This window comes from Canis lupus, chromosome 6, assembly GCF_003254725.2.
Source record: "Canis lupus dingo isolate Sandy chromosome 6, ASM325472v2, whole genome shotgun sequence".
Classification (NCBI taxonomy): domain Eukaryota; kingdom Metazoa; phylum Chordata; class Mammalia; order Carnivora; family Canidae; genus Canis; species Canis lupus.
Window position 1 is genome coordinate 39,572,888 of NC_064248.1, and position 15,084 is coordinate 39,587,971.

General features: G+C 66.1%; 1 protein-coding gene across 1 annotated transcript; it reads right to left on the reverse strand.

Moving 5' to 3' along the window:
• Positions 1-5,659: 5,659 nt before the first annotated feature.
• Positions 5,660-10,406, reverse strand: SOX8 (SRY-box transcription factor 8). The gene is made up of 3 exons (XM_025417090.3): positions 9,903-10,406; positions 8,457-8,686; positions 5,660-7,698 (listed from the first exon to the last, which is right to left on the reverse strand). Exons 1-3 carry the CDS (start codon positions 10,322-10,324, stop codon positions 6,962-6,964), a joined length of 1,389 nt encoding a protein of 462 aa, XP_025272875.2. The 5' UTR covers positions 10,325-10,406; the 3' UTR covers positions 5,660-6,961.
• Between the last annotated feature and the right edge of the window lie 4,678 nt (positions 10,407-15,084).

Here is a 15,084-nt window from a genome sequence, read left to right on the forward strand (position 1 = left end):
GAAAAAAGGATGGGCGGATGGATGATGGATGGATGGACAACAGGTTGCCTGGCTGGCAGGCCAGCCCCTTGCTGAGATGTGAGCCTCATCACTTTAGCTCAACAGCAATGTTGGGTGACGTGTGTTGAGTGGCTGCTTCTAACCAAATCCTATACTGAGCACAGGCTCACATGCCTCCCCCGTGTTCCCAAGAACTGTCTCTGGGGAGGTGGCCATTGTCCTTGTCATTTTACAGATGGACTGCTAAGGCCAAAGAGGCCCGTCAGCTGTGCGAAGCCATGCACCTTGGGAAGCCCAAGCTGCAGACGCCAGGCACCATGACTCAGGGTAAACTTGGACCCTGCCTTGACATCCTCTCCCTATTTGGGAAAAGGCAGAATAGATGGGTTCCTAGAGCCAGAGTCACCCAGGTCCTCAGCCACCTCATCCCTCCCACAAGAGCAACCAAGTTCCTAAGGGGACTTGAGTGGCCCCAGGAAGCGCGGAGAAGGGGAAGCTCCTCCCTCCCTGCGGGGGCAATGCCCAGGGTGCCATGGCCCGCCTTAGGCTCTCACACATTTGAGGGGGGCACACACTCAACCATCAGACAGTGAGTTGCAAAGACATCGACAGTGCTTCCCAGGGGTTCCTGGACGCCTGCCACCTGGGGGACACTTGTAACCTGCAAACAGGTGTGGCCTCTGCTCCATGCAGCGTGACTTGGGGTGGAGTCCCCCACACCCAGCAGCAGCCAGCACTCGCCCTCCGTCCGTGGGACAGGCCGTCCTCTGGTCTCAGCGGCCCGGGAACAGCCCTGGGGCCATCTGCTCCCTGCAGAATGTCGCGACGGCCAAAGGAGAGGCCACGGCCCGCAGAGACGTGCTGAGGCTTGGCAGCTGTCCAGCCGTACCTCTGTCCCCTGACGTCCAGCCAGGGAAGGGCTCTTGACTGCCTGACCAACATTGGTTTCTCCCCGATGTCCTTGTCACCCCTGGGGCAGGGGAGACCTCTACCACAGGCCACAGCCATGGGGGCATCGGACGTGCTGCAAAGCTGCAGGAAACCAAGGGGAAGATTCGGCCAGTTTTTGACCCCCTCCCAGGGCTGCGGGTCACAGGGTCAGGAGCCGTGGGCAGTGGGACCCCCTATGAACTCCCACTTCACAGACTCTCCACTCTTGCCCTCCCAGCCTCCCAAGGAGCTCAATTTTTCTGGGTGGGAGAGCCGGATCTGTGGGTGGCACTTTTTCCCCGTGACGTCTGAATAACCATGACAGCAGCGAAGGGTGGCAGAGCCGGGCTCCGGGAAGAGCTTCTGGGTCTCCCCCTCTTTCCTCTCCGCCCCCCACCCCTGCCTTCGGCATGTCTCGTCTCACAGTGGGGGGAGCACCGCCGTGCCAGCCTCCGTCCCCCACACCCCACCCCAGGCCAGGAAGTAGCGTCCAGGAGCCAGAGCACCCATCCCAGAGTCCCTTCGCATCCAAATATTTACTGCTGTGTCTGCACACGAAAATTAATACACCCGTTCTGTCTGCAGTTCCCACTGCCCGCTTTGCCTCTGGGGATCCGGCCAGGCCCGCCCGGCCGCGATGCCAGCGCCCACAAAGCCCGCACAGAGGCCGGCTGGCTGCGCATACAAAGCACCGGGCCCGGCCATTATCATTCCGGAGCCGAAATCCACCGCGGCGCGCATCTCATCGGTCATTCAGCAGCCCTTAATGACTTGTCAGTTCCTTGCCCTGCCATTTTCTGTCTAATTAATTCTTTTATTGTGCACCGGATAAAGAAAGACAAAGGCCTCCCCGGCAATAATGATTCATTAAAATGCAGCGCCTTCGCCGGGCTCTTGGCCCCGCACCAGCCCGGCTGCTCTGCCCGCTGCAGGCCCCACCGCCGCACTCCCGCCGGGCCGCGCGCCCCTTAACCCTTTGCAGCCCTGCGGGCCAGCCCACGGCTGCACCTCTGGACCCGCCGCCTTAGGCCTCAGGCCTCAGGCCGGTGGGGAGGCTCCCGCTGCTCCAGGAAGAAGCCCCTCCAGACTCAGTCCCAAACCCGGGGGGTGGCCCACACCTTCCCACGGGGGCCTCAGCACCTCGCCCCTGTCCCCCACACCCCACACCCCAAGGCCGGGCCGTGGGGGCGGCAGGTAGGCTGGCTGTAGGTCACTGGGAGGGGGAGGAGCAGAGCCCCAGGACGCTGGGGACAAGTCTGCCAGCGGGTACCTGTCACGTGTCCCGTCACGTGCGCTGAGCCAGGTGATTCCTCAGAGCACCTTGGTGAGGCCATCACCGACCCAGGTCATGGGAGGAAACTGAGGCACACAGGCCACCCGTGAGCGGCAGATCTTCTGGCCCCTGGCGGGGACGCCCGGTGCAGAGGCCGGGACAGGTGCCCCCGCCCCCCAGCTCCTAGTGCACCTTCTCCACCTGGTTCACGGTCTGTTTTCTTGCCGACAAACCCACCGTCCTGTGCTGACGAGCAAACCCAAGTGTTGTGTGATCAGAGGTAGCGACGCGCCAATCGTCGCCCTGAGGCATCCGTGCAGAGCCCCGGGCACAGCCAGGTCTGATCTCACTGCGCCCCCCTACTCCGGCACCACCCGGGGACTCATCCCCATCTTGCAGTGGGAGAGCCCAGGTGCCGACAGGGACAGCAGGAGAAGGGGAACCCCTGGCAGCCCGGCTCCCACTCAGCACCAGGACGGTCCCCACGGGAGGGCAGGCCCACGTCCCAGGTGTGACACCCCCCCCCCCCCCGCCCCTGTCAGCTACCCCTTCTCAGCTTTTCTCCTCGGGAGCCCCGGGCCTCCGAGGCCCCATCGGACTGGGGATGGTCTGCACACCCGCTCCCTCCAGGACCCAGGGACCCCACGAGCAGGCAGGCTTGGGCCAGAGTGACACCGAGAAGCAGGAGGCACAGATTCATGTCTCAGAGACACAGACAGAACCGTGATCCTCCACTTCCTCCCCGACCTCCTCTTCTTGGGGAGGCAGCGAGGGGGCTGGGGTGGGTCCCTGCAGGCCCCCAGCACGCCCTGCCAGGAAGCCATACCCCCTCGCATGCAGGGGCTGGCTCAGCCCCCAAAGTGTCTTTGGGGCGGGGCTGGGGCCGCAGAGCCAGCTTTGGGGGGCAGGGGCCTGAGAGGCAGCGGGGCAAGGCCGGCAGGGAGAGCAGAGGCCCAGACCAGGGAGCAGCATTTGGGGCAGTTGCAGGTGCAGGTCTCCTTCCCTTGGGAACGATTCTGCGCCATGTGCCTGGTAGCGGCAGCCCCGTCTCCCTTGTCTTGGGGACGGGAGCCCCTCACCCACTGCAGGGTAGGATCCCGCACCCCTGGTTCCCTGGCTCTGAGACGGGGCTCCGGTCAGCACAGGTTTTCCTTGAAGCCTGGTGAACATGTCCTAGGCAGGCCGTCCACCCTGGGTGGGAGCACACATCTAGCGTCCGGTGGCGGTCAGTCACCACCCACAGACACGTTACCAGCCCCGAGGTCCGGCCCTCGGCCCTGGAGGACCTGGTCAGCCGGACCTGAGTCCATGAAGGTCCTCTGTCCAGGGCCGGCCTGGAGGCCCAGGGCCAGACAGAGGGGAGGAAACACTGGAGTCCGTGCAGCGGGCCACATCCCCGAGTCTGCAACACCTGCACCGGGTGCCGTCCCCCACAGCTGGCCGGGTGGCCGTGGAGCCTGCCCCCGGGACAGGCCGCTGAGCGGGCCAGGGGCCCCTCTCAGGCAGCTGCTCAGAGCACGCAGGCCCTCCCCGAGCCCACAGCCGCCCCAGCCGGGGACCCACACCCCAGTACAGGATCCACTCCTGAAATCTGATATCGTCCCAGGAAGGGCGGTTGTGCACAGCGCCAGAGGGGCTTTCCCAATCTACCCCAGCAGGTCCGGGCTATAAACACTGTTTCCCCTTTGTCTCTGAATAGGGCACTCTGTTCAGCTGAGATCACAGGCAGTGCGCCGTGCTCTGGGGAAGGAAATGAAAAATGAGGAACTCTTCCCAGCAGCGCGTCCCCAGGATGGGCCCGTGGAACGCTCTCGGCGAGAACGGAGCTCCGGATGCGCTTGGGCGGCCGCCCCCTTGGACTTGGGCAAGGTGGGGCGAGGCCAGCCCTGTGAATAATGTTGTCTGCTGGGAGCTCACTGGAAAAACCCTCACAAGCCTGAGGACCAGGGCCGGCCGGCCCAGGGACCCCTCCCAGCTGCCCTGCCCCCTGGGGGGTGCACCCTGGACCCTCCTCACGGCGTCACTGGGGCCTGGGCCTTGGGGAGCGGAGGCCCAGGACTCTCAGGGCCCGTGGCTGTGGGCTCAGCCTCCAGTGCCTGGGAATGTTCTGACTGGGAGGCCAGCAGCCCAGCCCCGGAGAGCAGGGTGAGGGCACTGCGGCTCCGCGGCCTTGGCCCAGGCAGGGGCACCGCCTCGCCAGAAAGGGCGGCCGTCCTCGCTCTCCTGGAAGCCCCGTGAGCTCCGGTGGAGGAGATCCACACGCGGCGTGGCCGGGCCGGGGCCAGCTGGGTTGGCAGGAGGGGTGGCCGGGCCCCCAGGTTACCACGCAGGAGCCCCTCCAAGTGCAAACAAAACTGGCAGAGCCTGCAGCCCTGGGGAGCCTGGCAGGGCCCGGCCGGCGCTGGGGCCGCACAGGGGCAGCCCGCTCCCTGCGTCAGGGAGCTGGGTGCAGGGGGTTTCCTGGGGTTGGGGTGTCAGCGCGAGAGCCTGGAGGGCCATATGGAGCTGGACAGCCCTTGGCTGGACGCGGGGCGTGCTGGACGGGCTCCACGCAGGCATCCGTGGGCCTGACTGGCAGCCCCCTCCCAGACCCCGCCTTGCCCGGGAGGCTTGGCATGCCCTGGACCTCACGAATCCTCATAAATCCGGGCAGCTCTTCCCAAACACTGCTCTTGGCAGGCCCTGGACGTGGCTCTCCAGCGCGGGGTGAGGTACGCGCCCTGGATCACAGCCACACAGGCGGCTGGCAGACAAGAGGACGGGGCGGGCGCCCCCTTGCCCGGGCCACCCCATTAGAAGAGCAGAGGCAGTTGCTTTGAGGATCTGGGTTCTCGTGAGAAGCGCGATGCTCCTCCTCCCCTCCTCCCAGCCGCAGACGCAGAGGCCCTAGATGCATCCCCAGGCCCCGGCGGGTGCGCCCAGCCCGGCGAGGCCCCCGAACCAGCTGCATGTGCCGGGGAGGCCCGCCGGGGGGTGAGGCCGGTGCCTGCCGCAGCTCCCACAGCCTCTTCTCCCTAGAAACAGTCCACCAACCAGACAACCCCGCCTGGTGCCTGCAGGGCGGCTTTCACCCAGCTCCCAGCCTGGCTCCGTGCCAACGCCCGAAAAATGCCGTCAGCCACCCAGAAACCGGCTCCGGGATTCGCCTGGGAGGAAACCGCGGCCCGGGATCTGGACCCGTTTTGCCTACTGAATAGGCCCCCAGGGGAAGGAAGACTCTGGCGGCTGGGCCCGCAGCGTCCTGGGGCCTCTGAGATTTGTTCAAATCCAGACACGGCCCCTGGGGGGCGGCGGGGGGGGGCGGCATTGGCGGTGCCCCAGGGCTGGGGCACCACGTCTGCCCTCTCAGGGGCTCTGAGATGGGCCCGGGGTGAGCCCCACGCCTGCCACGGACGAGGTCCTTCCGAGCCAAAGCCCAGGCGTGTATGGAAAGCAACACGCGAAACACAGCCCACGTAGATAAAAAGCTTTTTTTTTTTTTCTTTTAATTTTATCAAATTGGTCTGTACAAAAGTTAGCGTTGCTTGGTCAGAAAGTCGCGGAACAGAGCGGGTAAGTGACAGCGGAAGCCCAAACTCCACGCAGGCGCGGGACAACAGATTTTGCATAAAAATGAGTTTGCTGAGGTTCCCTGCCCCCACCCCCAGAAAGAGATACGCCAAAAAAAAAAATTCTTTTTTTTTTCTAGAAAAAGGTAGGAAAAAGTAGAAAAAGTAAAAAGAAGCAACTTCTCAGGTGTCTTTAAATGTACAAAGTGTAAAGGCACAAGTTTCCATGAAGTAGGGGTTATCAGTGCTCGGCACACAGCGGAAGCAAACGCGTCAATCAGGGGTTATTCGCCTAAAACTAAGACTCTAAACGCTTTAGTGGAGGTTTTACTTTCACAGCTTGGAGGTGGCGTCTGGTTCCTAAGGGCCGAGAGTCACGTGCTTCTCCAGCCACCCCATCCACTACCGGGCATGGTGGTGGGCAGGGAGCGACCGCCTGCTAAACCTGCCGTGACGCGGAGGCCGGGCCAGAGACAGAGACAGAGACAGAGGACGAAGCAGCGGGCCTCACCTCCCTCCCTCCCTCCCTCCCTCGGGGTCCTGGCCTCCATTCCGTCTTAAAGTCTACTCTCTGCACAAATCATTAATTAAAGATAAAATAATACAGAACATAAATACATTTCAACAGCTTCCGGAACTAATCGAACGTGTTTTAAGCTTCAAAAAATAAAAATTAAAAAAATAAAATAAGAAGAGAGAAGTGTTAGTTGCAGCCAAACCTCGCTCAGGAAGAGCCTAACTGCAGGGGGCACCTGAGATCTGCTGGGCTGGACCCAAGCTCCCCGCGAGGCTGGCAGGGACCTTGGAACACAGGCGGCCAAGACCCCACACCTCTTCCCTCCTTTCTGTTTTATGCTGTGGCTGCTTTGTGTCTACTGATATGCAAAACCGAGGCCTTGGTGTCCTGTGGGAAGAGGACTCCACGCGACACCACGGCCGCTGTCCCCGGTTCCAGAGTCGCCAGTCACCGCAAAGAGAGTGTGGGAGGAGAGCTTTGTCGCCAAAGATCTGGAAGCCACGTGGCCTCAGTCACAAAGTGTGGCTCCCTCCGCACACGTGACCAGGCACCTGCCAGAGCCATCACCTCCTCTCCCGTCGTGAGCGAGCACACACACCCCTTCTGGAAGACCCGAGGCTCTGTCCTTGCTGAGATAAAGGTTCTCCGTCCCCGAGTCCGCGACGCCGGTCCCCTCCCTGGACCGCAGCGCCCTCAGGGCCTGGTCAGTGTCGTGTACACGGGCTGGTCCCAGTTGCCGGGTGGGCTGTGGGCGGGTGGCACGGAGAGGCCGCCGAGCAGGGGCGAGGCGTAGGGCCGCCGCGAAGGGTGGAAGTAGGGGCACTGGTAGAGGCTGGACGGGCAGCCGGGGTACGGGCTGTAGTAGCTGGGGGCCTGCAGGTCGGTGTAGTCACACTGCGAGCTGGTGAAGGAGCTGGCGGCCGCGGCGGGGGCGGCAGTGGTGACGCTGGCCTGGCCGCTGTAGGAGCCGTAGTCAGCCCGGCCCGGGGAACCGTGCGACTGGTCGCCGTAGTGGCTGGGGCTCAGCTGCTCCGTTTTGATGTGCGGCCGCGGGGGCCCCGCCTCGGTGGGCGATGCCGAGGCCGAGGGGGCTCCCTTGTGGGCCCACACGGGGGACGCCCCGATGCCGGCCGCCGCCGAGTGCGAGTAGGAGGCAGCCCCGTAGGAGCCAGCAGTGGGCTGGCCTGGCTCTGTGGGCAGGGCCGAGTGGCCGTTGAGGGGCAGGTACTGGTCGAACTCGTGCACGTCGAAGGTGTCCATGTTGCCGATGACCTCGCTGCTCAGCTCCGAGATGTCCACGTTGCTGAAGTCGATGTTCTGGCGCCCGCTGTCCGCCAGGCGGCGGCCTTCCAGCTTCAGCTCCGGCTTGCCCCCGTGGTGTAGGTCCGTCTTGGGGGTGGTGGGCGGGGTGGGTGGCCCGTGGGTCTGCCCTAGGGACAGAGCACATCTCAGGGATGAATGCCCCTTCTGTGGGGGGCCGGCCTGGCTGGCGGCGCGCACCCAGGAGGGAAACCAGCCCGCTAACTGCCGCAGGTACCAATCAACGGCTTTTTGTTTCTGTACGTTTCCCAGAAATTCCAGCAGAGCCAGACCCAGACCTCACTCCTTGGCCAAGGAAATTCCGTTAAGCGCTGTTGTACAGGAAGAGCTGGGGCCGTGGAGGCCCCACCGTGAACACCCAGGTGGGGGGAAGGAGAGGAAGTGCCCAGCACCCCCGCACACGGCCACAACAAGAACCTCACAAAACGGATCCCCCCCACCCCACCCCCAGGCTCACAGCTTTCGCCAGCGTGACCGAGACTGCTGGACTGGCCCGGGCTCTCCCCTGACCGACTGTCTGATCCTAAGGCTGGGCTGCTGACCACCGCGCCAGGGGTGGGAGTGCTGGCTTGGCATCCACAGAAACGCCTTCAGGCAGCAGCACATGCCCACGGCGCACGGCGGCACCGATCAGGGCAGAGCTGGGACATCCCCAGTGCTCAGGGGGCTCTGAGCACACCCCCACCCCCGCCCCCACCCCGCTGTGTGCACTGGGGACTTGGGGGCGCACGAGAACATCTGGTTGTCTCCAAGCTGGCTGCCCTGGGAGTGAGCCCCTGCTCCCCACCTCCACCCTCCATCCCAACGGACGCCGGGACCCCCCTTCCCCTGCTGGGGCACCGAAGGCTGTGGGGCCCCAGGAGCCCACCTGCGTGGTCGCCGTGGTGGTGTGGTTCCCCAAGGCCCGCGTCGGCCTTGTACACGGCACTGCCGGGGTGGGGGCCCAGTTCGGCCCCGGAGTCAGAGTCGCCCTGGCCCGTCTTCACGCTCTTCCTGCGGCGCGGCTGGTACTTGTAATCCGGGTGGTCTTTCTTGTGCTGGACGCGCAGCCGCTCCGCCTCCTCCACGAAGGGGCGCTTCTCGCTTTCGCTCAGCAAGCTGCAGCAGCAAAGGCACAAGTGGGCTGGCCAGGGCCCCGAGCCTGGGGAGGCCCTCCCTGACCCTGGCACTCACAGGGAGGCCTGCGTGTGCTCCACACCAGGCACGCGCTCCCCTCTCTGCGGACACCGGGGTGGGGGTGGCGGCAGGGGCCAGGCCAGCGAGGACTTCTGGTGAGCCCTGTTCTCGTGTGGGTCAAAGGAACATGCTAGAACAAGACCCAAACCTTTCCATCTCCATCACCCTCTTACTTCCCTTCGCCTGGAGCCTGTGTAAGTCTCCTCCCTTTGGGGCTTTCTAAGCGGGCGGGGGAGGAGGCCGAACCCAGCGGAGAACATGCTGTGGACAAAGCGACGCTTCCTGGGAAAGGGATTCCGTGGGCAACTGAACTGCCCAGACCTCCAGGAACACAGGCAACACCAGCGTGCTCCTTGCTGAGGCTCAGAACACACGCCGGCCTCTCAAACCCTCCAGAAACTCACCCCCAACTGCCCGTGGGACGGGGTGCAGGGATGCCAGGGTCTGCTGTACGCGGAGCACCCAGAGACACAGACCCAGAGGACAGAGGTGCAAACTCCCAGTGTCCACTCACGGAGAGAGGAGTAGGAAATGGGGACCAGCGCCCCAAACCCACAGCCACCCATCTTAAACCCAAGTAGAACATGTTGGGTGGGGATGGGCTGCGCTGAGCAGCCAGTGACACTACTGGTGCCCTACTTTCTACAAAATCGTCCAGCTTCACCGGGCACGAGTGTGCACAAAGCGTGCCTGCGCTGGCCCCATCCCGCATCCCTCAGCCGTCCTTGCAGAAGGGTGCAGAGGTGCAGGGTGGGGGAGCGAGGCAGCTGAACGGACATGCACCCCCTCCATGTGTGTTGACTTCCCCCACAGGCTGGTCAGGGAGTGGAAGGGAGCCCTTTCCAGACAGGCGCCTCCAGACAGCATCGCCTGGTACGGGGTCCCGCTTCCAGGCAGAAGCCGGCTTTCCTGGGGGAGGGACAGGCCCCGGGGCGCTCACAGGAGGGGTCCCCAGCCTCAGCGGGCGCGCTGGGGGTTGCGCGCTGGCCCTGCAGCCCCGGAGCGCCCGGGCGCAGTGGGTGTCCCGGGTCGGGCGGGGGTTTGCCCAGGGCAGAGGCCGGCGCCCCCCCCTCCCGACCGCCCCCCGCAGCCCGCCCGTCCGGTCCGGGCCAGAGCCCGGATCCAGGCCGCCACTCACCGCCACAGCTTGCCCAGCGTCTTGCTGAGCTCGGCGTTGTGCAGGTGCGGGTACTGGTCCGCCAGCTTGCGGCGCGCCGCCTGCGCCCACACCATGAAGGCGTTCATGGGCCGCTTCACGTGCGGCTTGGCCTTGAGCGTCCCGCCGCCGCCGCCGCGCACCGGCATGGGCACCAGGCTCCAGTCGTAGCCCTTGAGCACCTGCGACACGGCGTCGCGGATGCAGGCTGGGAAGCGCTCGTCCGCCGCCTCCGCCGCGTCGCCCCGGCCGCCGCCCCCCGCGCCCCCCGCGCGGCCCAGGCCCTCCGAGCCCGCGGGCGACGGCGGCGCGTCCGAGTCCGAGTCCTCCACGTGCGACATGGAGCTCGCGGTGCCCGACGGGCTGCAGGGCGGCTGCGCGCGGGCCTCGCTCATGTCCAGCATCGGGGCCGCGCGGACGGGCGCGCTCCGGGACCCGCTGCTCCGCGGCCGCTCCGCACCCAGGCCGCGCCGCCGCCCGGCCCCGCCGCTCCGGCCCCGCCGAGCGCCCGCAACAAGTTTCTTTAAGCGGCGGCCCCCGGGCTCCGCCCCCCGCGCGGCTCCCTATTGGCCCGCGCGCGCCCCGCAGCCCCCGGGGGTGGAGCCCGGCCGCGCGCCCCGCCCCGCGCCGCCCCACGCGGGGCCGCCGCTCGCCCAGGGCCGGGACGGGGGTCGCGGCGCTCGGCCCGGTGGCCCGGCCCCACCGGCCCCACCGGCCCCACCGGCCCCACCGGCCCGCGCCGCGCACAGCCGCGTCCCCCGGAGCCGCCCCGCCGCGCGCCCCCAGCCCGCCTGCCGCCGCGGGACCCTCCGGGGCGCCCCGAGCCCGCGCGCCGCGCTCGTCCAGGTAAAGCGCGGCCACGGCCCCCAGCCCGGGGCGGCTCCGAGTCGGGAAGGCGCGGGCGGGGCGGCGGCCGCAGGAGCCGCGGAGGGGGCGGGAGCGCCGGGCAGCACCGGGCTGAGCCTCGCTGCGAGTCCCTGGGGCCGCCCGGCGGATGGCGCGGCCGGACGCGGGGGCCCGGGGCCTTCCGGGCCTGACCCCGGAGAGGGGGCGCTGAGGCCGCGCGGCGGGGCGGCCCCGGGTGGCCTGGCGGGGAAGCTGGCCGCGCGAGGAGGAAGAGGGGCGCGCGGGGAGGCGGGGCGGCCCGGGCGCCTCCCTGGAGGAGGGGGCGCGGCGTGGGGGGGGCTGTGCGGCCTGGCGCGGAGCAGATCGGCGGGGTCGGAGAGGGGACGTTCCCCCGGAGGTCGGAGGTCAGCGCGGGCCGCCGCTCCGAGTCCCCGCCCGAAGCCGCCCCCGCGACTTGGCCTGCGTCCCCGCGGTCCCCGAGGGCGGCTCGGATTATTGGGCCAAACCCGCCCGGAGGCGACGGACCAGCTGCCCAGAGCTTCGCCGCAGGCCCTGGGGTGGCCGAGTGGGAACTCCTGCGGCTGCGAGCTGTGGCCCCCGCGCCCGGGTCACCCTAGGCAGCGGCACCCAGTTCCCTACCGCGCCCTCCTCAGGCAGAGGCGCCTGGGCGCAGGTGCAGGGGTGCGGCAGGAGGGCTGGTCAGCTACCAGGAGACCAGATTGAAAGTCGATGCGCCGGGCCCAAGCGTCTCCCTGCTGCTCGTTTACCAACCCAGAGACCACCACCGACGCTGGGACTGCCCAGGACAGGCTTCCTGCCCTCCCCCAGGCCCCCTCCGCCCCCCTGACGTGCCCCTGCCCCTGCACTTTCACCCTCACGCACCCCTGCCCCCCCCACCAGTGCCTGGGTTGTGGGTTCAGTTCGCACTTGGGCCTGGGTGGCCTGTTGGTCCCACTGCGGGTCTAGGGCAGGAGCCTGCCCCTGGGGCTCAGGGGCTGCCCAGGGATCCTGCAGCCTTGCCTCTGAAACATGTGTGCACCCCTGTGGGGGCATCTCAGGGCCTAAGAGGGGGTTAACCCACACTACCTGTCACCTGCAGGTGACTCCGAGGCCCTGCCCCACATCACAGAACCTGATATTCTGCTTATGGGAAAGTGGCATTGGGGGTGTCATTGTCTAAGGTAAACAGCCCAGGGTTGGTGGGGGGGTGTGCACCTGATGGCAGAGGTGCGTCCTCCGGGAGTGGCCTCTGTTCTGGCGTCCTGTCCTGTGGTTGGCTTCCCTTTGCTCTGTCGCCTGCCAGGGAACGCCCTCAGCTGCTGGTCTGTGGTGGCCGCCCCTCGGAGGTCCTGCCCTCCACTGGGGGTCCCCGCTGTGCAGTTGGGGACTCCGAGGGAGGGCCCAAGTGGGGGTTGCCTGAGGGCCCCCATCGATCTTACTGGCCCATGGGGACCTGTGCAAGTGCAAGCAGGGGGAGGGTTGAGGTTGGCAGACCTGGCCCAAACTGTCCTCCCCCACCCACCAGAAAACAGGTCCCACCCCTCCCTGCACCCAGCAGGCCGTCGTGCGCCAGGTCTGGGTTTTCACGAGGAGCTCTGCTTTGCGAAGCTGCACTGGGACGTCAGGTAAGGCACCCTCTCTGTGCTCCCCATCGGCCCGCAGAGGGTCAGGGATAGGTGACTACCGGGACCCTTGGAGGGAAATCGGCCAGCTCTGGTCCTAGGCCCCCCCTGGGGAGGGGGACGGGTGCTGGTGGGCGGTGCACACACGTGTGTGCAGCCTGTAACTCCCACGGAAGGGGTGGGAGGGCAGATCCTGCCAGGCCTCGGCCCAGGCTGGCTGAGGGCATATGTATGCGCTTCCCCACAGGGCAGCATCCGGGCACAGCTCACTAGCCCAGGGCAGGCAGCGGACACGTGGGGTGGCACCTAGAAGTGCCCCAAAGCCTCCTGGGCTTCTGGAAGCCCTGTGTCCTGGCCCGTGTGCCATCCAGCCTCATCCTCCACTAGTGGCGAGCCCGGTTCACGTCCTCAGCTGCCGGGCAGGCCCTGAGTGTGTACCAGGGTGTAGCCTTCAGAGGAAAGGGTGGCTGCGGTTGGTTCCTGTGTCCACCAGTATTGACAAAGCATCTGTGCCAGGGGTTTCAGTGGGCAAACACCAAGGAGCTGAGGCACTCACCATGGCGGGAGGGTGGGGGTGGGGGTGGTGTCCAGGAAGGGGGTTTTGAGGAGACCTGAAGCTTCCAGCTGCTTGAAGAAAGAGGAAAGGCCATTCCCTCAACTGAGGGAGTAGGGAGGTGCTCAACCTGTGCAAAGGCCCTGAGGCAGCAGCGAGCACAGGTTATCTGAGAGTGACACTACTGTGATTTAAAACTTGAGGGACAAAAAAAACTAAAAAAATAATAAATAAATAAATAAATAAAACTTGATGGACAGCTGTTTGAACCTCTTCTCGGTCCACCTCTTGGCATCCATCCCCCCCTTAGTTCTTCCTTTCGGCCCTCAGCGGCTCCAGTCCACATGACCTTACCTTCACTTAGTGGCCTTTGCGGTCTCAGGGAGGTGACCTCGTGGGCCGTGGGTGGACCGTATCCCTGCCCCTGGGGTGTAATGAGGATTCTAGACCTACACCCCCAGCTGAGGCTGCAAGGGCGCCTGTCAAGACAGAAATACAGCCTGGCAACCCCCGTGCCTAAGAGCCCTGGCCAGTGCAGGCCCGAGGGCTCCAGGGGGACGTTCGCCAGGAGACCCCCAAGGCTCCCAGCACGTGGCTTCCAGGGAAGCTCAGGAAGCCCGTGTGCGTGTGTGTGTCGGGCACCGGAGCAGCCGAGGGGGGAGGAAGGGCTGCGAAAGCCACCACGGACGAAGGCACCCTGCGGTCACCCCTGTGTCACCCTGCCCGTGTCTCCGCCCACCCTCCGCCCAGCCCTCAGCCCGGGCAGCCTGGGAGGCCATAGTCCGTGCAGTCCCTCAGAGGAAGGCCTGGGGCGGCCTGTTCCCTGTGTGTCTGCAGCCGTTACCTGGGCCTCAGTGAGCCAGCCCCGGGCAGTTGGCATCACGTCCTGGGAAGCCCCGCTCAGTGTCAGAGATTAATTGGCGCTTTCAATTACTGGCTAGTCCGCAGAAACCAAATGTCCAGGCCAGAGATGAGCAATCAGCTCTGAGCAGCGGCTCGGTCAGGACCGCCCCAGCCTGCCCTGCTGGGTCTCCCGAGAGAGAGGCGAGGGGCTCGCAGGGGCGCCAGGAGTCCAGCGTCCCTTGGTGACAGACTATCGGGGCTCGGGGCCAAGCTTTTTGTGGAAACACCCCTCCCCGACTTAGTTTGCCAGCTGGCGTGGAAGGTCTGGTTTGGGTCGAAGCCCTCCGCCCGGCTGGGCTGATGTCTGCCAGGGAGCTGGCCGTCTGTGCGTGCGGGGGAGCCCGGGAGGAGGATCGCGCCCAGCCTCCCCCATCCGCCCCTGGCCGGCCCGTCAGGGTGCTGGTCCTGAGCACCTCGCTCCAGCACGGCGTTCGCTGCCGCTTCGGGGCGCCTCCCAAGCTCCAGGCAGGGGTGAAGGTGCCCCAGGCTCTTCCTCTGCCCCTTCTTGCCGGCTCCCGGTGCGAAAACCCACATGGCCCCGGGGTGACTGCTGGCAGCCCAGGGGACCCCCTGCCCCAGTGGCCATTATTTGAAAAAAATTGGGGGAGAGGGCAATGCTTCATGGAGGGCTGAGCCCCAGTGAAGGTTGTCTGCCCAGTGACATGTGCTACGCAGATGTGTCAGGAACAGCTGTGGGCCTGCTCTGGCCTCCGCTCACCTCCTGACGGTAGAGATCTCCCCGGCCTCCGGCTGTGCCCATCCATCTGTCCTCTCCCCGGCCTGGGCCTGGGGGGCTGGCTCCACGGGTCTTGGTGTGGGTCTTCGACGGCAGGCAGAGGCTGCTTCTGTAGCCCACGACCATCCTCAGGCGGGGTCCCAGGGGCTCCAAATGCGGTCTTCCTTGGGCAGAGGTGAGCACCAGGTGCCAGCAGCATCATCCACGGGGGAAACCGAGTCTGCCGAGGTGTTAGAGACGTGCCATCTGCCCGTGCCTTCCTCTGGACGCTTGCACCCCCTAAGCCTTCCGGCCCCCAGCGGCTCCAGCACATTCCATTCCTTGCCCACGCAGACGGGCATTCTGTGGTACCAGGCCCCTGGGTCCCCGGGCCCCAGACCCCACCCTCATTCTGCACTCTGGGCTCCTGCCCCCTGGCCCCCAGTCCCCAGGGCCCCTGCCCTTCACCGTCACCTCGGTCCCCCCCCCCACCCCCCCCAACCCCCCACCCTGTGCACAGGCCCC